Source organism: Phaethon aethereus (genome assembly GCF_964289735.1).
Source record: "Phaethon aethereus genome assembly, chromosome: 1".
NCBI classification, from domain to species: domain Eukaryota; kingdom Metazoa; phylum Chordata; class Aves; order Phaethontiformes; family Phaethontidae; genus Phaethon; species Phaethon aethereus.
Genome location: NC_138575.1, coordinates 154,347,393 through 154,370,030, shown reverse-complemented (window position 1 = coordinate 154,370,030; position 22,638 = coordinate 154,347,393). Strand labels below are relative to the sequence as shown.

The window sequence follows — 22,638 nt, the reverse complement described above, 5'->3', positions numbered from 1 at the left end:
AGAGTTAAGGTTTCAGAGCAAATTAAAGAAATAAAAAAACCACAGCCAAACCCTTGAAACATTCAGGTTTAAAATGAGAAAAAGCATTCAGAATTCAGGCTGGCATCCTAGCTTTCCATCGTCTTAGTACCTCTGAAGGTACTCTCAGGATATTGTCAGATAGCATGAACAAGGAGGACAGGATGCATTTCCAACATCGCTGATAGAATGTTCTTTCTGGATTGAATGGCTAAAATGCCCTAAATACAAATGCAATTTAGTGCAGAATTAAGGCAGTGCAATACTATGAGGTATTTAGGCTACAGACCACAAGCTCAGTACGCCTTCAGCACACTGTAGATGTAGTGGATAACATCCATTTCTAAATCCATGCTTCTGTCTGAAACGGGTATTCTCAGCACTTCAGATAATGTACTTGCTTTGAAGCTCTCATCCCATACATAATAGGGAACCTGTATTTATGCAGATCTTCCATTCAATCAAGGAAAGAGAAACAAGTGCAAATAAAAAAAAAAATTGGAAAAGCATGGCCATAAACACTGTGTAAAGTGGTGAAAGTAGTGTAGCCAAAGAACGTTTTTGCCTTTTTCAGGAGTAGCTGGCAAGATGATAGTTCAAATGCATTTACAGCCCTTACTCACTTAATCCTGACCCTTCTCTGCACTTTAAGCACATCTTTGACTAGGTAAGAACTACGTATAGTAAAAAAACCCCCACATTATTAGATGAAACATTCTTGCAGATGCGAATGGGATTTTACTATTAGAACATCTTTCATAAAGGTATTCATGTTAGAAGTCCATGCTGTGAGGAGTTAATATAAAAACTAATCCAAGGTTAATCTGGAGGGGAAGGGAAAAAAAAATACAATCCCACAAAATCAAGCTTCAAAGTTATGTATAATAAAGTCATATTTGAGTACAGGAACAACAGAAAAGATATTGTACAAGATATCAAAAAAGTGCAAAGAAATATGTTCTTAGAAAACTAAGTAAAGAACTTGACAGAAAAACAAATGTTTAGATTATTCTTCTCTTGGCTGGATATACTAGTAGGACATGATTATACTTCTAGAAACTATGTACAAAATAGCATCAGAGAAATTATCCCAGTGATCTACATCTTAACAATCAGACTCTTTCTGGTATATTAAATGAGTTGTAAAAAGAAGTTATAGGAGTAAAACATCACCTTCACCAGAAGAAAGCAAGTTGTCCTTTCTCCCAGATGTAGCAGCATCCTATGCACTCCCTTACCTTCTTTGCTTACTATTTACACATAAGGTTTCCTTGTTTTAGATGTTTATTATTTGCTATCTTTCATCATAACAATGTTAACTTCATTGCAAAAAATATGCCACCAAAGAATAACTGCAAATGGTATTTAAGTTCTCATTTATTAAAACTGAAATGTCTTCTAAACAGAAAGAAATAACCTGAAGGAATTCTGACAGTTAAGTTTTGGATTAACATTCAACAGCTCGTAACTCCAATTTTAAGTAATCTGTAAAGAGAATTTTACTAAACCTTCCACATACTCAATTTTCTTCAGATATATAGTGGTAGAGTACATTTATAGAAAGGCTTCTTCTGTCCTGCCTGTTTTTATTGCTCATTCTCTTATTTGCAACTAATGGATTATTTATTATTTTTTAATCACAGAATTTATGGAATCGTATGATGAAGTATATTTGATGAGAAGTCAGAAGTACTAAATTCTTACTGCAGCACTCAAGAATATCCCTGCCCCCACCCTAGCCTTCTCAACAAAAGTCAGCTGAAGGCAGACTGGTTTCTGGATGGTTTCATTCAGAAATCCAATACATTAACAACCATCCAGCAAACCTATCAAATTAAGAAAAAAAAAAAAAATTACACATATGAATCTTCATACATCTTTTGTAAAATGCAAGTATCTATTAATAAATCTATATTTTAGCACAGATGGGACTTTGTTACTCCCTTCCACCCCGCTATCCAAAATGTCAGTTTACAGCCTAAACCACATATTGTAGAGAGCTCAGTTCAAAGGGAAGAGCTGACTAACACTGATACTCTACCATCTTTTGAAGACTCTGCAGATTTTGCCACAGCAATCATCTTTGTGGATGGAGTTTGATCATGACAAACTTGATGCAAGAAGTTTATGGATTTTCCTATTAGGAGGACCTGAACAAAAAAGGATATATACGTTTTTTTAAGTGATTTGCATATAAGAAATAAAACAAACCACCAGACAAAAAAGCCACCCACAGCCACCAGGACAAGAGGGTAATTTATCATCTTTCTGTGCTCTTAGCTTCACAATCCCAACCACAGCAATCCAGAACTTCAATGCTAACACAAAAAGGTTTTAAACACAAACTTCTTTTCCCACCTTGAGATCTCCTTACACAAAGTTTATCAGTTAGAGAATGGAAATGAGAAACAGTATCATAGTCTTCCTCAGCAAACAATTCTAAAAATTTTAAGACAATTATTTGTTCTTAAATTTGATCTCTGTTTTCTAAATGGAAATCTAAACAGCAGCATAGGTCAGACAAATCAGCGAATTCATACCTTTTTTGATTGCTCCATTGTAATAAAAGAAGGGATCATTGATTTCCTCAAAGTGTATTTGTCATGCCACAACCGATCAGTTTTAACTGTAGGATCTGAAGCTACAAAAAACTGTAGATTGAAATAAATATTAAAAACAAAAGATGACTGTAAACTCTCTCCCCAGTGTTCATTTCTCCATTCACAAAATTGTAAAAATATTCCGAGTTGCTCTTTTAACTAAAAAAAGAAAAAAAACCCCATTTTTTTTCATAGCTAACATGCAGAGTTGTACTGGCAATTGATATGTACATTGTATGTTGACCAATATGAACTCTGAAGAAAAAAGTTCAAGAACAGCTCACATAATTTAATCTCTGTATGTTACGAAACCTTGACTACCCTCAGGCTAAAGTGTACTAACTGTAAAACATTCACTATGAAATACAGAAGCGTATAGCATTTTCCAGCAATTGGTTATTATAATTATAGTTATTTCCAGCAGTTAGGGTAGGAGGTGAAGTTAACAATATAAGTATAATATGCTTTTATTTCGCTGGTTCTATATTTACTCAAGCCCCTTTGGATTTCCTCCTATTTTAACAGATGCAGAACTGCAGAAAAAAACCCACAAAAAACAAACCCAAGAAATCCTGCAACTGAACTGGTGATCAAATGCTAAGGTCTCTCAACTCCAAGCAAGAGAACATTTTCATTTGTAAGAAACGAAAACTAAATGATTAGTTTTGTTAAAATGCCTCGTGGATGGATATTGTCCTCATCCTGTCAAACAAGATATCCATTTTTTGGACAAGAACTTTTTTCACTGCCTCCAAATACCATTTCCACCAAGAATGGCCAATTGTCTTTGTTCAAAAACTGTGTCTGTGGTATGAAAATTGTAGCTTTCAGTATACCACATCCCACAGTGATTTTCAGTATTAAGAACACTCTTACAGTGCAGATGTAAATTTTTAAACAAAGAGTTGAAAACTAATGAATGATATAAAAACCCCAAAAGACAACACCTCACGTGTCTGAGGAGTAGCTGGAAAAAAGAGTAAAGTCTATTTTACACTTCTAGCCATAAAGATTCATAGACATTTCATACAAGTCTCCTAATGTTGACCTTAAAGATCAGCTGTGGGTGATACTCGTATTTATTTTAATTTTGACCCAGATGGACAGTTTCAGAAATCAGCATAATTCACACTCAAGTAGAGTTACTCAGATGTATCTCAGAAGTGCTCAATTAATTTTTAAAAATTATTCTTTGGCTTCTAAGAACAAAAAAAAAAGTCACTTTAAGACTTTTGTCTTAAAGACTGTACTGATTGGAGACAGGAAAAAGAGTTGGGAGAGCTTAAAAAGGCATTAAAACATTTCTAAGAAAAGGAACAGTTACTAAAACTTGCTGTTACAGAAGTCAGAACAAATAACTCTATCGGAGTTTCTAGAGGAACTCTGGAACCATAAACCTCTTCTACTCAATCTGACAAACCAAAGTTATTTATAAAGCTGAGGATAACCGCAGGTAGTCAGAGTAGGATATTCTGAACTTTAGAATGCAAGCCTTGTATTTGGAATAAACTGTTACAAAGAACTCTGCTACATTAGTATTGTTTCACCAAGCAAGAAAAGATAGAGATGATTTTGTCTCTCTTCAGAAGCAAGCACCTATTGTTAGTCCACCAGTCTGCCTCTACTGAACAGACCCAGGATATGATTCATTGAAGACAATGTACTGCATCATTACAACCACCAGACATCACACTAACTGAATCGATAAAGAGAATCACATTTCATGTTGTTATTGTATATATTACTTACTCATATGTTATACATTTCCATTACAGTCTACTTTTCAAATTCTCCTCTAAGCTTCCCACAGATTATACTCCCACAAAGCAAACAAACAGAGATAAAATTATTTATTGTATCACATACATTACCTCATGGTATGTATCCTCCAGTTCTCCATCATAAATCCAGCGATAAAGGAAATTCAGTACAGGATGGGAAACTAGGCCAAGAATGTGCTGAACCAGAGATCTCATGTAGGGATCTCCTGTTTTAGTATAGGCATGAACTGCTGAGGCTAGCTCACCACCTTTTCTCCCTGTAAGATCATAGGGAAGAGGAAAAGAAATGTATGAAGGAAAAATATATACAACACACTTAAATTCAGCAGCCATTGATTTTAGCTAGTCCTATGTCACTCAGAGCTTGCTGAACAGCAATTCTAAAATGTAGTAGGAATACATTTTTTAATGTTGACAGGGAATTCTTAGGTTTTAGGGCATGAATCATTAATCTCACTGAAGCATTTAAGCACAGTTCTCTGACACCATATTCTGTCTACTTTATGGTAGCTTGGAGGAATGCAAATTTCAAGGTATCAGATCACACACAAAGGCTGACTTTATGCTTCTTTTCTTCACCACTGCCTCCACCAGAATAGCATTAAAGGAGCCTTAGTAGGTTTTCCTTCTCTCCTGTACTTGACTCTCTCTCAGATGTTCTGTGTGCATACATACACACAAACACATCTTTCCTGCTTCTTGGTTATAGTTCCCCCCACAGGTCCTTTAGGCAATAAGTCCTGTCTTCTTGCAAGTGAAAGGTAAGAGGCTGTCAAAAGAAAAAAAAAAGAAAAGAAAAAAAAAAATCTAGTATTTGTTTGTCCGTTATGCTGCACAGCTTAAAGGTTCCTTGCCAGACAAGTTGCAAATGACTCCTGTATGCCAACATATACAGAGGAATGGCATGATGCTCATACAAAAGGGAGCGACTAAGCTAACCATTTCATAGTGTATTAGTGAGTTTTGTTTCACAGTGTAACATTCTCTGAAAGATGACTCAAACTGAATAATTGAAAACAGCACAAGAAGTGTGTGCTTAAAATTTGAAGGATTTCTCAAGCATGTTCTAGCTTTTAGAAAAGAAAAAAAGTGTAAGTGTATGACAACAGCACTATAATTCGACCGATTTTTGCTTAAACTATAAGAAGGAGAATCCTCTGGATTAGTTACTTAAAATTTTATTTAAAAATGTAACAGTAATATTATTGATATCCACCTTTTGCATGCACAATGACTCAAAGTTATGTAACTCCCCCGTAAACATTAAATTCATATTAAACATACCTTGACAGTGATCAACAAGTGCTGCAAGGGTCTTTAACCTTATTTTAGGATCATATGTCCAGACTAGAAGACGGCGAAGTGTTAAACTGCTTTCAAGTCCCAAATTCACGCCCTGATCATCTTCCAGTTGCAACTGATGAAATTAGAAACAGACATACATATCAAGGAACAAAACTGGCAAAACTGAAGCAGAACTGATGTTTCATAGTTTTTGTTCTTAAGTTAGCTTTTTATTAATACACTTGAAATACCCAGTATTATATGTTCAGTCATCCAATCATTGGGCCAAAACCCGAGAGCCACACAGGTGGAAATAGAGAATCAAGCGCAGGTGAAAGGAGAAAGACAAGTAGAAGTGTAACAGGGCAGACAGAGCACAAATACCAAGAAAGGTGAAGAAAGCAAGGCGACAGATAGTCACAAAAGGAGAGAAGAGATCCTGAAACAGCAAATACTGGCCAAAGAGATGTTCAGAAAAGAGTAAAGAAAAACATCTAAAGAAAGGGTGTAGGAGGTAAAATTTAATATTTTAGCTTATTTTAGTTCAACCTGGGACAAATTCTTGTCAATGTCTTCCTCCAGAAGCCAACAGAACTTAAGTTAGGTATATAGCAAGATTAAGGAATCACCATCATTGAAAAAACTATTAAAAACTACAATAAGAAAAATCTATCACAATGTGATTACTATGAATCTTCCAACACCATGGAAAATGAAAGCCAAATATTTGCATCTGACATGCAAATGCACAGCTCATACAAGTACAGATGGGGTAAGCAGGACAAGAACAGAACCTAAGAATACAGAAGCAAGTTCCCAGAGCAGTCCAAGCAGATAAAACTCTTACAAAAGATGCTCCATTTCTTCCTGTATGCCACAACCAATGCACTTTGTGCTTCCACATCTACCATATTTCTTTGCCAAATACAATGCATCAGTTAAACTTAAGACTAGTGTCATCCACATGAAATTCAGCTTTAAAGCCATTTAAGTTCATTAGCTTCTGGATGCCTCTGGGTCCATGTTTTTTTGTTGTTGTTTTGTTTTTAAAGTCATCTTGGAAAAAGATGGAAATTGGCAATGATAAGAGAGATATACAAGCAAGAACTGCCCTTTGCCTTTAGGGAAGAGATGATACACTTACATCTTCATCATAGAAGTGCATTTTTAAAGGGGCTGACAACGTCAAAACAGTCTGCAATGAAAAGACCTGAAAAGCTTATGGAATAAGACATATACAAAGTTATAGAGAGAAAGACAGTACAAAACCCTTTGAGATTTTCCTGTTATGTACTACTATACCTGAACTGCTAACTGGAACTGCAGCTAACGACTCCTAAGCTGGCAGCCTGTATGATCTCCGGAATACAAGAATGCAGCATGCACTTAATTCCAAGACACAATTTTCTGTATGTTTTCAAGCAACTGAAATGTACAGTTTTGTAAAGAAAGCGTCTTTCAAAAAAGTAGATTTTTTTCCCATCACTTTTTAAAATAAGATTGACAAGTCACCAAGCTCACCTCTGGGATAATCTGGTACAAGTCTTGAGAATGCCGACTTTTTAAAAATTTTTGCTCCGTCAATGATGAACATAAGAAATACCATCCTCTGTCAGAACCCTGGCTAGATGAACTACTGCTCTATCTCCAATAATGGCAAAAGGAAGTGTTGTACAAGAGCAGCATGCAAAGCTGACCCTGCTCCGCAGTCCATCCCACTTAGGCTCCTTGCATCATTCAGGACGTCAGAGGATGAATCCTTGCTCAGTCCTTCTAACAGCAGTTTAGAGATCTGCCTTCCACAAATTTGTTTAATCCCTTTTTCAACCTGTTGGTACTGCCTTTGGCCATGACATCCTAGGGAAACACATTTTGCAAGTTGGCTACTCTTCTCTGTTTTATACCAACCTCCTGCTAAATTCACAGAGTGCCTCCTTTCCTCTCATTGCCATTCATCAAATGCCCCAACTTTGTGTTTCGCTTATCCTTCATTAGTTTGGAAGTCTCAGCCACAGCCCCCCATGCCTTTTCCTCTTCAGCCTCAGGAAACTCAGCCCATCTCCCCTCTCCCCACACAGCAATTGCCCCATGCTCCTGAGGATTTTAGCTGACTTTCTCCCTTAGTCTCTACCGATGTCTGAGAGGCTGCCATCAGGATTGTACACAGTGCTCCAGTGTCACATTGACACTTGCTGCCTTGTTCTCAGAGCCCATCTCCCTGGCACTCAAATGCACACCAAGTCCAGCAGTGCAGACAACCACCTGCGAGGATACCAAGGCTTTTCCGATGCCAAGTTTGGCATCGAGGAAGCATGCATTAGATTAGCTTTCCTCCAGATAAAAAACCTTGTACTTCCCACACTGGGAGTTCCGATCACCTATTTGATTCCGTTACATGCTGCTCCTTGCCATGGACAGAGCATCCAGAGTACCAATGTTAGCAAGCTTTCGTTGGCAGATTGGGAGATTTCACTCTGCCTTATCTTCTTATCAACATCAACTAAAATCAGTACCAGCACCAATCTTTGGTGCACACTACTGACCCTCCTCTATCCTGCAATGTGACCTTGTGCATCCCAGCCTTCAAGTCACAAGAAGTTGTTGGGTCTCCTTTCTTTCACAGCCTTTGGGAATGAATCTTGCCATGGGCTTCTTGAAAATCCTCTGGGATCCCCTTCAGTCAGGTGCTGAGGAACATCCCTAGAAACTCCAGTCTGCTAGCGCAGCAAAACTTTACATTACACTGTATTGACTGTTCCTTACCAGAATGCATTTAATCGATGTGCTCAATACACTCATGAACTCTTAACACTGGAGATAAATCTGGCAAGGAACATGGAAGCGCAACAAGAAAAGCAGTAAAAGGAAGACTGGAAAAAAATGTGGGTCCAACTACTGAATGGTGCTGGGAAAGTGGTGACAAGATAAATGGAAAAGGCTGAGGTACTCAATGCCTTCTATGCCTTGTTTTTGTGGTAAGATTTGCCATTGGGAATACCAGATGTCACCTGAGATCAGAGGGGAAGTCTGGAACAAGGGAGACCTACTCAGAGTGGAGAAGGATCAGGTTAGGAAACGTTAAACAAACTGGAAAAACCTAAGTCTATGAGACCTGATGGCATGCACCCACAAGTGCTGAGGGAGCTGGCCAATGTCACTGCAAGGCCACTCTCAATTATCTTTGCAACATCACAGCAATCAGAGGAGGTTCATGATGACCAGGACAAAGGAAATGTCACTCCTCTCTTCAAGGAGGAGGATTTGTCAAACCACACACCAGAGAGACTCACCTCATTCCCTGGGATGTTGACAGAGCAACTAATCCTGGAAACCATTTCCAAATATATGGAAGAGAGGGACAAAAAGCTTTTCTCGGGAAGAAAAGCTCAGAGAAAGAAGGAGGGAAAAGGTGACATTTGTGGTGATGGAGTCTGTATTCCCAAGCAAGAGTTAAATGGCTGAGGCTCTGCTTGCCAGGAAGTGGCTGGACATCTGCCTGCTGATGTGAAGTAGTGAATGAATTCCTGACTTTGCTTTGATTGCACACACAGCTTTTGCTTTCCCTATTAAACTGTCACTAACTTCATTGACTTGTCTTTTTGCCTTTCTTGTATTTTCTCCCCATTCCCCAAGAGACAGGGGTGAGCGAGAGGCTGGGTGGGTGTTTGGCTGCTGGCCAGGGTCCATCCGCCACAAAGGCACATGCAGTTTGAAAATAAGTGATGCCAGGACTTTCCTTTTGTTTTCCTCCTGCATGCTTCCCCTCCCACCAGACTCATTTCTTCTTTTGAAAGGTTTAGTGGAGCAGGAAAGGTAGAGGAAGCTGCATTTCAAAGAAGTCATAAATATTTTCATGGTCAAGAAGTTTTAGGAGTTAGAATAAATCAAAACCTGAGCAAACGTATTTTGTACAGAGCAGGAAGTAATTACAAAAAGAATAACCAGGTGGTGGTCAAGAAAAACAAACAAAAAGTATGTATGACAGGCATTCCAAAAGTCAGGAATGTTAAAGAACTGCAAGTGAGTCAAAAGGAATAGATGCTTTGAAAACGTTTACAGAAGCCTATGACTTAAACTACAGATTTTTTTGAATCAGCATTTTAAATGGCATTTTGATTTAACTTAGGTCAATTCTCAGAATAATTTTTTCTAAATTATAAATACTGAACTCCTTGAAAGTCCTATATGAAAAAAAAAGTAAACAGAAGAAAAAAATATCTAATTTTTATTTTAGAGCTAGCATCTAGGTGCACATAGCTATAAATAGTTATTATCAGCACTGAGTTGGTCTATATATCACAGAAAAATAATAAAATACTGAAATACCTTACTCAATACAATGGAAGGGACAAGGAAAATGCACAAACTGCCCCATACAGAACAAAACATTGGAACTGTTGTTACTAGCTGCTGAACCATGCATTGCTTGAAATACAGAAAGATGTTTTTTCTCCCTTCAAAGATGTGTCACACTGTTTGGGATTTGAATGATAAAGATACAACGCAAGATGAAACCAACAAAAAATTATGCAAAAAAGGGACAGAGGCTTAGAAATTACACATTATATTCCTTGCTTATGTAATACACCAAATAACAGCGAATTTCTAAGAGAAAAATATTCAGTGGTACATACATCCAAAGAATAAGAAATATACAAATTACAGAGAATTGTGTCCACTTTGAATAGAAACTGCTGTACATCCTTAACTTTCTAAAGGGATACCTAGGTAGACCTTTTAGGAGATATTCAGATAACGTAAAGTAAAATAAGAAAGTTAAGTAAGAACCACTTAACTTACCTGAGAATGTAAAACAGACAGAAGTCGGTAGTATTCTTTAAGTTCCTGATGTAAGGCTGCACAAAAACTCTAAGAGAAAGAGGAGAAAAGAGAAAAAAGAAAAAAAAAAAAATCAGGAAAAATCTCTCTGGTTTAATACAGAATAACTTTTATCCTATCACCACACTGTGAAGGTAGTTAGAGATTTCCTGAAAGGAATCAAGCTGCAAGTTTCAGCACAAAAGTCAACTCTCAGAAAACTAGCCAAAGCAGAAGTGCTTCCCTAAGAGATGCACAGACCTTTCGAAGAATATATACCCATTGTCAAGTGACTTTCTGTTTCTTGCTGCCTTAATTCTACCAACAGATTAAACTATGACAAGTGTAACTCTCCAAATAGATATATCATCCCAATAAAGACATTAATAATTACCATAGGGATGTGCAAATCATAACATGACGTAGAAGAAATTTCCTTTAATAAACATGTAAAATACAGTATGTAGTAAAGTAATACGAGTTTCAATTTCAGGAACGCCTCTAATAACAGAACACAGAAGTTAGGAAACCATCATTATCTTTACAGTATAGACCATATGACATGAACAAGAAAACACAACTATTCCAATAAGCGCTGCTGGATCAAGTACTCCAGATTTTTGGCCTTTGATCAACTGTCAGTCATATACGATTCTTCACTTGACATGGAAGAAATTAATAACACTAAGTATATCCTTTTATATATATATATATAAGTGTATCCTAAGAAATTTGCAAAATGTGCAGAATCTGATATGCCTGAACTAAAGCAAAGATTCCTCTTTGTAAAGCAATTCTAAGCACAGCTACTTTGGGTTGTTCAAAAATAAATAAAGGTGGATTTTAAAAACCATTTCTGAAAGAATACTTGTTTAGTAACAGATATTTTTCCATGGTTTGGGCTCCTGGGGCTTTGCTTTGTTTTTGTAATGTTCTTAACCTAAAATACAGACTAAAAAATTCCTGCAACACATTTTCTAAAACAGAATTAGAAATATGGCTCAATAATTTTGGACTGAATTGAAAATTTTGGACTTTAAGCACTTTTGGAGGTTTTAAAAATGTTTTGTTTCGTTAGTTTTTTGAAGAGTACTTCCATGCACACACACAAATTCTTCAGAACTGACTTCTTAACCAATTATTAATTGGCTAATGATTTTTATGTCTATTTCAATGCATTTTTTAAAAATAGGAAATTCCCCAGGACTTTCCCTTCAACCCCTTTTAAAATCATCACAGTCAAAGTTTGGAAAAAATAAGGAAAACCTCACACAAAAAGAACCCAAGACCTTAAAGTAAAATATTTATTCACTAAAGTATGTACAAGGGAGAAATCATTACTATGAGCACAAGGAGAAAATAAATCTTCTTTCTGCTAAGAGGCCTACCTGCTAGGAAAAAAAAAAATCATTAATCTTGCTATTGTATCCTTTATAAGGAAAGGTGGTTCCTCTCTTCAACTCAACATTATAAATTGGAAAGAAATTTGAAATTCATTTTATTCCAGAGGATACTGAAGGGCAAAAAGGAATCCCCTTATGTGTAACCCCATTTTTCATTTCTTCTCACTTGCTTCTTCAGTATATTTTTGAACCTATTAAAGCAGCACTTGCCAAGATAGAGGGCAGAGTAGAGCCTCCAAGAAAACATTCAAAGGCACTATACATCTACTCATAAAGTGAGAACAGTAGCCAAAAGGATTTAGGATCTAACTGGCCATAATTTTTCAGAGAAGCTTTAGAAGTTAAAATTTACATCCAGTGCCAATTCCTGCATTACAAGCTACAGATTTTTGTTTCACAAACTGTTACAGAAAACTGGACATTATCCTAGAATTCTGATTTGGTCTACAGCAAAAGAGGACTCAGGAAGGAAACAGAATGCTTGTTCAAGAGAAAAAAATTAAAATGCCCACTACCTCAACTGGTTCTATATGGGCAAAATGTCAAAATATAAGGCAAGTTAAATTTCATTGCTGTAATTCTTTTTGCTTTCTGAGGACAAAGTAGAACTTTGATACTAAGCAGTAAAGATAGAAGAATATAACATTAAAGTGCAGTATATTGTTATATGTCTACTCCTAATAATTGTCAATACCTGACATTTTGTGTGGTAAAAACAGTCACCGGAATCATATAAAAGAGGTGACAAACATCTTATCCTACATGTGGTTTAAACAGGTGTTTACTCAAGTGTTCTTTTAAAACATCAAGCAAAAGATGTTTTAGAATGCACAATATATATTTTTATGCTAAACTCTTAATGCACAGTGTGCAACACCTGAAATTGTCAGTTATAAAAGCCACGAAGAGCAATGGTACATACTCTTTTTGCCCAGATCCTGACAGCAGCAGTAGAATATATGTTTTTATTTGTACATTTACATCCTAGAAATAAATGTAAGTGCTTGCCTCAAGCAAAATTAACAGCGTTAAAGCTATGCAGATTCAGCTAACTAACTGCACAGCCTTCTGCACAGGATCCGAAACCTGCATATGGTAGCTGAGATATTGCACATTTAAATTCACTGAAGAATTAAGGTTCTCCCCCTGCTATAAAATTGAAGATTAAAGCCAGAGACAGTACAAATAAGCATAAGCAGGAAGCTGCTAGATAAAGAATAAGAAACTTCACCCAGATATAAGCGGGAGAGTCTGAAGAAAATTCATATACATTAGCACTACCAGATAAAACATGGAAATCAGCATTGGATCACTAGAAAAATAATTATTTATATGTAACTAAAAGGGTTACTAGGAATAAGAGACAGAAGGGAACAGAATAAAACATTAGAAAAGTAGGAAGCACTACAGTGTCTCTACTGACCTCTTAAGAAAAATTAGATTGAAGGGAGAAGCACTTCAATTTCTTGGCAGATTAGGTAGGATGTTATGGCTAGAGGCAAGGATAACATTTCTGTCGACTCAGAAGGGATAATATCCAGTTTTACAGAGGGAGCAAGTGAGAGGAAACGGGAATGCCTTAGCAGTAAGTGTGGTTTTGGGTATTACAGCAGCTGTGAAGTTACTGTAGACTACAAATCATGATGATGAAACCTATAAAAACAAAAATTAACATTCTTTTGACGCTGTATTCAAAAGAAAGGGCAGAAGATAATGGGGTATTTGCATTTAATGTAAGTTAGTGCAGTATTAACACATGAACATCAACATTAGCCGACAACATTCTCCTGCATAGATCACCCTAACAACTGAATTGGTGATTAATTAGCTCAGGGATGCCACCATCCCATTTAAGCATTGGGTTTTTTTTTATAAACATGCATGAGCACTTAAAAGAAAAGAATTTTAAAAAAAGAGATTAAGAAAAGGAATCTATGCATGAGACTTTCTGGTTAAAAATGATGGGGGCAACTCCTTCTTACAACCAGAAAGAGCAAATGCCTTTCCCTTGCCTTCAGACTATGACCCATACCAAAAGTGGCAGTCCATAACAGGAGTAAATGAAAAGATGAATGATCCAGGCTCCAAAGTTTACAATTCATTCTAGTACTGCATTTTACTCAGTAGTTTCTGAGGGGCACAAGACCAAAGTATTGTAGTAAAAGCAATTTTTTAGCTGACCTACCTGTCCCACAAGTCCAAATGCACGATCCAGACTCCTCTGATCTGTGTATTTTCTTATTTTATTATGTAGCCATCCCAACTCTGCAAGTCTACTTGTAGTATCTCTGAGAGATTTGGACAAGCTCACCTACGAAGTTAACAGAAATAATAACTTGCAGTTGTAAGTCAAATCTACCACGCCAATACTACCTTCTTCATGAAAGCCCCTCTTTCTCATAAAACAAGTCAGTTCAGGAAACCATCATTTTACATTCTACAGCAGAGATAGTGCCCAAAAAAGCAGACAATCATGTAATTAGCAGTAAATTTATACACGTAAGCATTGAAAAGGCAGAGGCAACAAACTACTGGCAACTTTGTGACCTTGCCATTTTGAAATGTAACAGTATTCATACACTCCTTTTACATTAGACAATTATGGCAGTAACAAAAAAGTCTTCAGAAAAGAGGAAGAAATCTGAAATTTTATGATGTAGAATCACACTTCTTATCCTGATAATCAGCAAGATGGAAAATATTAGAGCTCTAGAAAAGGAGTCAATGACTGAAACTAATGAAGAAACCCAGAGAAAATAATTAGTTACTACTACATGTGAAACAAAAGTTTAGTAGAAGACAAACGACCCAATGCTGGACTAGGTATCAGGAACCAAAACTTAAAGAATCCAAATTCCAAGTTTAAGGCCGATCCACCAGTAACAGCTTTTATAAGCTATTTAATCATGTGCCCCTCTGAGCTCTTCTAGTCTGTTTCTACTTTTCTTATACCAGGTATCTCACTTCACTCTGCAAGCCTGCCTTAGTCCCAACACTCTATTTAACTACTCTACTATTTTCATCTGAGTCAGCACATCTCTTCCTTTAAATTACCAATACATAAAACACTGTTCCTCTTGTTCGTACTTGAGATTTGCTTCTACCACATTTTGTCACATTACTCAAGAACGCCATCATCAAGTTTCCAAAATTTTATTGGATAAATAAAAACAAACAATATGACTGATCCATTAGGCCAAGAGGCAGAGACTGACTTTTGCCCACAGTGATTGGGCCCATCCCACCTCTACAGACAATTTTAGCCAGCTGGAACAGTCCAAACCAAAGCAAGGAATTGCACTAACAAGCTGAACGGATTGCTACAGAACTAGAGATCAAGCTCACTCATTAAGCCTTTTAGTTAGCAGTACAGGCATTCTCTAAGATAAAAATCAGCTACACGAACGTGTTAGCCACAGCAGTGTGGCCTTGAACCAGGCAGCAACACTTGGCTGTAGGAGCAGAGCTCAGTCCCTGGCCCTCTTGCTTAGATATACAGGCACAGCTTTAACTTCTTAAACAACTTCTATAGGATAAATTCTAGCCCAAACAAGCATGATTGGACACAGTTAGAAACTCTGCCTGCAGCTAAAACCAAAGAGATGACATAAGAACTATTTAGAATTATACAGTTATGGAGTTCTTGGCAAGCATTAAGTACAATATACATTCGCTGGAATCAAATGAGGAACAAGCAAAATTGGTTTAATGTTATTGCATTTGTACCTCCCAGACCAAATCGGAAGCTGCTAGCTTAGACAGTGCTGAGTGTCACCAACAGTCCTAATATTAACGTTGACATTAGAAAACATTCAGGCAAGAATAGCAGCTTGGAAAGTGTGTTTCTTTCTGGAAAAACAGACTGTGTACAATGATATTTTCTTTGTGCAGCTGAGGGAAAACTACATGCTTTGACTACTTTTTTGCCTAACGCGCAGTCAACACAGCTAGAGGAGGTATAATCTTGGTCCTCCTTGTTCATCAGAAAAAGCTCCAGCTGCAGCTCTAGTCAGTCAAATAATTTCATCTCCACTAGGTCCAGTAGCTCAGCACAAGTGCCAGTAAGGAAGAATGATGGAAGATAACTGACTTCACAAAAATAACCGAAGACAGAAAGTTCTCAGGAAGAAGCATTATTGACCACAAACGATCTGAATAATCAAACTCCCTGTAGTAACAGAATTAGGAGTTCAAACTAAACCAGTTTTTCACCTATTCAAATATTTTAATATATTCAAAATATATTTGAAAATATTCAAATATATTTTGTATTTGATATGAAAACTACACAGAAAACTAATGAAACACATAGTGTCAATTTTGCAATCACTGATTAAGTTTTCTCCACAGTCCTCTAGAAAAATCTATTATGCTACCTTTCCTTTGCCACATACAATCTAACTCTTATATATTAAACTTGGTTAACGCAGTGCAGGTGTTGAGGAATCACAAATTTTGCAGCATCTACAGGTGCAGAAAATGACATCCTTAAGAATCAGTTTATTAACAAGATTTAAGAACATTTAAGTTTTCTATTTTTTCCTCCACTAAGCAGCCCTAAATGTCATTGTAAAGTTACAGAGGGAACAATAGTAAGTTTCATTTTTTGCTATTATTATGGAGGAGACAAGGAAATTAATTCAATTATCATCAACATTAAGATAAGTCTACTGTGCTCTTGGCACATGTAATGGCCCAAAATCAATTCCCCACCATTTTAGGACTATGCCATATTGTCATAGTATAAAGTTCTTAATACAAGTGAAAATTGGGAGCACTGTCTTTCCATTTGAACAAGAACAATTAGCGAGCTCGAACTGAACTGTGATACAGTACTGTCTAAATACTGAATAAGGAGAAGATGCAAATGCAACTAGCATCATTCTTTTATTCTTTGCTCAGCTGAGCCAATCTCACCCTTGCCAATATGCTTAACATCTCACCACCTTAAAGCCAGATCTACTCTTCTGTTCCTCTACCCTCTGTTTGACACCTTCTTTCAAATTCACATCAGATGGATTTTCTACCAGCAATAGCAGTTGAAAGCACTCTTCAGTTCTATCACCAGTCCTTTATTGGGTCATCTACGTGATCCCATCTGATCACTTGTAAGTTGTAATCAAGCCCACAACATCAAGTGGCTAGCATCCATTCCACATCTCAGGCTGTTAAATTTAATCTAGTAATAATGTGGTCAAAAGCCAGAGTCTGCTTTATATTCATGCTTATACACCTGGGAAGGGAAATTATGACAAAAATCCTCAAATTAAGCCATCATTTAGGAGTCTTTGTACTGGCTTAATAGTTGGCTTAATATTCACATCTTGTGAAATGCTACAGTTTCTTTCTGGAACCTAAACTAATAAATTCTAAATTAATACTGTTGAAACTACTGTGTTGTACTGAAAAAAAAAAATCTGGGGGGAAGACTTGTGACAATATTTGAACTTTTTTTACATATTTTTCATGGCTGTTTTTCCCCTATATACCTCTCTGCTCACACATGAAATACAAGTCACCATACCATACCTTTCCCTCCACTTTATAACAATTTTCAGAATTGCACATTTTGATGTTTTTGCCATCTATTCCCTGGAAGACATACAAAACATCTCTTACAAGGTTTGCTTCGGTTATTTCAACAGAGCCTAGAAAGAAAACAAAAAAAACAAACAGTATTTGGATTTGTTGGGACAATTAGTTTTGATTACAACTTCAATAACTTATTTAGGAGCCTAGCAAAGAAAAGAAAAGGGAAGACCTGTGTTCACAACCTGTAAAGAAATGTTTTAAATCCTGTTAACAACCTGACAGTAAAGCCAAGAATTCCCTTTGCCTGCTTCTACCAACATATGGGATTCTCTCAGAGCAGGTCAACTTGTATGACACAGGGCATGTTACATTTTAACCAACACTTCAGCCAGTTCTTAAGCTTGTTATCGTTTCTGATACAATCACCAGTGCAAGTTCTGAGGCAAGCATCCTAATAACAAAACAGCACCATCTGCTTTTGTAACTTTATTTAAGATATCAAGAATGAAACAATTTCAATGACAACTATCCAGAAAATGAGATGCTACAACAGGCTTCTCCAAAATTTGACAGCACTCTTACTCTCATCAGTTTGCCTCCCCAACAATCCACTTTCCCAGAACAAAACCAACAACAAATAAATTTTAGTCTTATTTTGGCAAAAGTAGCCATCACCTCAAGATGCTGTTTAAAACTCCACTCATAATACTAAGATGTACATGAGACTAGCTAGTCACTTTTAAGAACTCTTAGTGAAATGGTAGAAGATTCAAGAGCACATTTCTTTAATTGGTAAATAATACAACAGGTATTAATATCAGGCATACAATGCTCCTGATTATACTGTCTGTGCAAGTGTAGCAATAAGAAAACTCCAACTAACAGCAACCAACTTTAGAAGAAAAAAAACACCTTTTAATTAGTTAGAAGAATTTTATATCCATGGAAATATAGCTCCCTGACAATAGCTTTTCTATTCTGAATGCAGCTCTCTTTCTACATCAACCAGTGACTACATTTAAGACAACTGTCAGTCCTTATACCCATCCCACATAAGCATCATGAGTCGCAGCTGCTGGGTGGCTGAATTAAATAAGTTTGTACTGCTCTTTACAGCGATTAGTACAAAAAAAAAAAAAAAAAAGGGCACTGCTAGATTTTACGTATTTTCATATTTTTTTTTACATTTCTATATATTAAATCCATCCTGTAAATAAAATAGTATACATTTATAAATACATTTTATATCTAATATACACACGTCCTCTTGCACATCAACAGGATTGTTAACTAGGTTCTAATGCCAAGTGCTGCCCTCAGATATACAAGTACAACTCTGGTCTATAAGCTGTTGTGTTGTACACTGTTACTCATAAAGATACAGGGACTGGCAGACAAACTATATTTTAGCTTCTAACTACCCCCACTTCTTTATAGAGGAGTTACTAAAAAAAAAAAAAAAAGAACCCACAAACAAAAAACCACATCTGTTATCTTTCTTTGCCAGAGAGTAATAGCACTGTAGGATGACAACATCTGCTATTAGTTCTCCTATTCAGAAGCCTCCCACTTTTACAGTAATAGTAGAGAGGGTTGAAACTTACAGAACTGCCACAGAGATGATCTATTAAACAATTTCTCCTTAGTTACATGCACGTAAATTCAAAACAGATCCTCTAGGCATCAGTTTTAAGTTTACAGCCACTTAATCAAGGAAATAAATTAGTAATATTTATCTACTTTTTATTTTATTGACAATATTTTATGTCAATTGCTCCAAGTACAACCACTGCAAACAGTGGGTGAATTTGAAGAAAAATTATTTTATTATTGAGCTCTCCTTCTGACCTTCTAAAAGCAGTAGCATCTTCTAATCTAAAAGCATGGTCATTACTCACAAACCACAATCCCTTGAATCTGACAAGCACTGCAATGAAGTCAGTCTTTTAAGACGACCAGAACACATTATCAAACCAATCATTGCAAAAAGAAATTAACAATTAGCCAAAGAAACTGTGGCCAAATATACTAGTCTTGCATATTTGCTTCTATCATTCTATTGAATACATTCTAGCAAAACACTCCTCAAAAAATTCAACATGCTATGAAACTATTTTAAAATAATTAAAAAATAATGGGGACATAGATAACAATTGTAAAAAGTTATCTTTAACAAATGCATCTTTGCTTACCACTTGTATCCCCTTCTCGCCTTGACCTTGGCACACCACGGGAGACAGCATTTGAAAAGCCTTTTGAGGTAGTGTTTTGTAAAGAAGGCTGGCTTGCAGTTAGAGTCCATGCAAGACGTGACCCTAATTGCTGACGGAGGCAGTCTCCAACGCCTGGAGCTTGATAGGATTGTCTAGAAGGACAAAAGGAAGAAACATATTTAAAAACTTTGTTTCTATACCCATCATCTCATTTGGGGTATGCAAATTTTGAAAAAATGTCTCAAGCTTGAGTTTGGTTTTTGTGGATGTTTTGTGGGTTTTTGGTGTTTTTTTTTTTTAAATAAAGGAACCTTAAAAAAGGGTACAGAACATATAAGCAATTCATTGCTTGCTATAACCCTAGCCTTTCAAAAAAACCCCGCAACAAACCTGTAAAAAAGGAGGTACGAATTTGACAAATGTGATTTCATATCAAAGATTGATTTTGTTCACACTGAACTATGTAGATATGCTGAAATGGATTAAAAGTGGAGTCATCTAAAATGACAATAAACAGTCATAACACACAAAAAATAACAAAGTTTTGTTATTATTCAAAACTATAGTTACATGCCAAAAAAATAAAGGAAAGTGGAGAAAGAGAAGAAAGTTCACTTTCCTGCTACTCTACTCTTTAGGATAGTTTGTACCAAGTACCTGAAGATGTGAATAAGGAGGGAGCATCTAGACAAGCTCTGATTTCCCTCCCTCTCAAACTTGCCACTCTTCTCACAAAAACAGTCTTAAACGTGAAAAATGTTAAGACTAGAAATTAACTTTCTGATTATTTGAGTATCATGGTAACAAAATCACAGAATCACTAAAGTTGGAAAGGACCTTCAAGATCATCAAGTCCAACCGTTAACCCAACGCCACCATGCCCCCTAAATCATGTCCTGAAGCACCGCATCCACATGTTTTTTGAACACTTCCAGAGATGGTGACTCCACCACCTCCCTGGGCAGCCTGTTCCAATGCTTGACCACTCTCTCTGTGAAGAAATTTTTCCTGATATACAATCTAAACCTCCCCTGGTGCAACATGAGGCTATAACCCTCATATATATATATATTTATATATAAAATATAAAGTAGAAAACATTTGCAAGAGATTTTTTCTGTTGACCATTCCTCCCCAAGGGAAGAGCTACCAATGTCACCTATCTGGACTTCCGTAAGGCCTTTGCCACAGTCCCCCACAACAACCTTCTCTCTAAATTGGAGAGATATGGATTGGATGGGTAGACTGTTGGGTGGATGAGGAATTGGTTGGATGGTCACATCCACGGGGTAGTGATCAACGGCTCAATGTCCAGATAGAGATCGGTGACGAGCAGTGTCCCTCAGGGGTCCATATTGGGACCAGTACTCTTTAGTTCTTCATCAATGACACAGACAGTGGGATCAAGTGCACCCTCAGCATGTTTGCAGCTGATGCCAAGCTGAGTGGTGCAGTTGACACACCTGAGGGACAGGGATGCCATCCAGAGGGACCTGGACGAGCTTGAGGAATGGGCCCGTGTGAACCTCATGAGGTTCAACAAGGCCAAGTGCAGGGTCCTGCTCCTGGGTCACGGCAACCTCATCGATACAGGCTGGCAGACGAAGGCATTGGGAGCAGCTCTGACGAGAAGGACTTTGGGGTACTGGTGGACAAAAAGCTGGACATGAGCCAGCAATGTGCACTCACAGCCCAGAAGGCCAACCGTAGCCTGGGCTGCATCCAAAGCAGCGTGGCCAGCAGGTCAAGGGAGGTGATTCTGCCCCTCCACTCCGCTCTGCTGAGAGACCCCTGGAGTCCTGCGTCCACCTCTGGAGCCGGCACCATCTCAGCACAGGAAAGAGATGGACCTGTTGGAGCAAGTCCAGAGGACAGTCACAAAATTGATCCAAGGGAGGGAACAGCTCTGCTATGAGGACAGGCTGAGAGAGTTGGTGTTGTTCAGCCTGGAGAAGAGAAGGCTCTGGGGAGACCTTCTTGAAGCCTTCCAGTACTTAAAGGAGACTTATAAGAAAGACGGGGACAGACTTTTTAGCAGGGCCTCTAGCAACAGGACAAGGGCAATGGTTTTAAACTAAAAGAGAGTAGATACATCTAGTCTACAAGGAAGAAATCTTTCACAATGAGGGAGGTGAAGCACTGGCACACGTTGCCCAGAGAGGTGGCAGATGCCCTATCCCTGGAAACATTCCAGGTCAGGCTGGATGGGGCTCTGAGCAACCTGATCTAGCTGAAGATGTCCCTGCCTATTGCAGGTGGGGTGGACTAGGTGACCTTTAAAGGTGCCTTCCAACCCAATTTATTCTATCATTCTATGTATAAAGAGGATGTTATGTTCATCCTATATATGTTCAGGAGGAATGAAGTTCACCGAAAGATCTCATTTGGGTTACTCAGCTCACAGACTACAGGACTAAAGAGAGAGCAGTGAAATTGCTATAAAATTGAACAGTCTGAACAAGTCAGACCAAGAATATGTCAGGAACAGGGTAGGTTCTGCTGATATTTTTAAGCAAGCAGATATACAATATAACCTCACTGATAGACCTTTCTATACTGTATCAGGATTATATAATGGTTGAGGTCGGAAGGGACCTCTGGAGACTACCTCCTCCAGCCCTCCCGCTCAAAGCACGGTCAACTAGAGAAAGTTGCCTGATGCATTGTCCAGTCATGTTTTTAACATTTTCAAGTGTGGAGACTACACAACCTCTCTACGCATCCCCTTCCAGTGTTGCACAACATCCCCTCTGCCCCCAAACACACACCCCACTCCACTGTAAAAGAAGTTTTTTCCCTTACGTTTAACTGGGATTCCCAGTCTTACAAGTTTTGCCAATTACCTCTTGTCCTTTCCCTGGGCACTACCAAGAAGAGCCTGGCTCAGTTTTCTCTACTCCCCTGGCCATCACATGGGTAAGATCTTACCCATCACATGGGTAAGATCCCCTGAGCCTTTTCTTCTCCAAGCTGAACAGTCCTAGCTCTC

The 22,638-nt window shown here is 37.5% G+C and overlaps 1 protein-coding gene across 1 annotated transcript in view; it reads right to left on the bottom strand.

Moving 5' to 3' along the window:
- TUBGCP3 (tubulin gamma complex component 3) overlaps positions 1–22,638 on the bottom strand; it is a gene marked incomplete at both ends in the record, with an annotated part of 60,667 nt that overhangs the window by 12,967 nt on the left and 25,062 nt on the right. The window contains 8 exons of the mRNA XM_082013886.1: positions 2,060–2,168; positions 2,559–2,669; positions 4,490–4,656; positions 5,684–5,816; positions 10,484–10,552; positions 14,090–14,215; positions 17,434–17,552; positions 19,629–19,801. Of these exons, the coding sequence (XP_081870012.1) occupies positions 2,060–2,168; positions 2,559–2,669; positions 4,490–4,656; positions 5,684–5,816; positions 10,484–10,552; positions 14,090–14,215; positions 17,434–17,552; positions 19,629–19,801 (1,007 nt within the window). The remainder of the gene's footprint in view (positions 1–2,059; positions 2,169–2,558; positions 2,670–4,489; positions 4,657–5,683; positions 5,817–10,483; positions 10,553–14,089; positions 14,216–17,433; positions 17,553–19,628; positions 19,802–22,638) is intronic.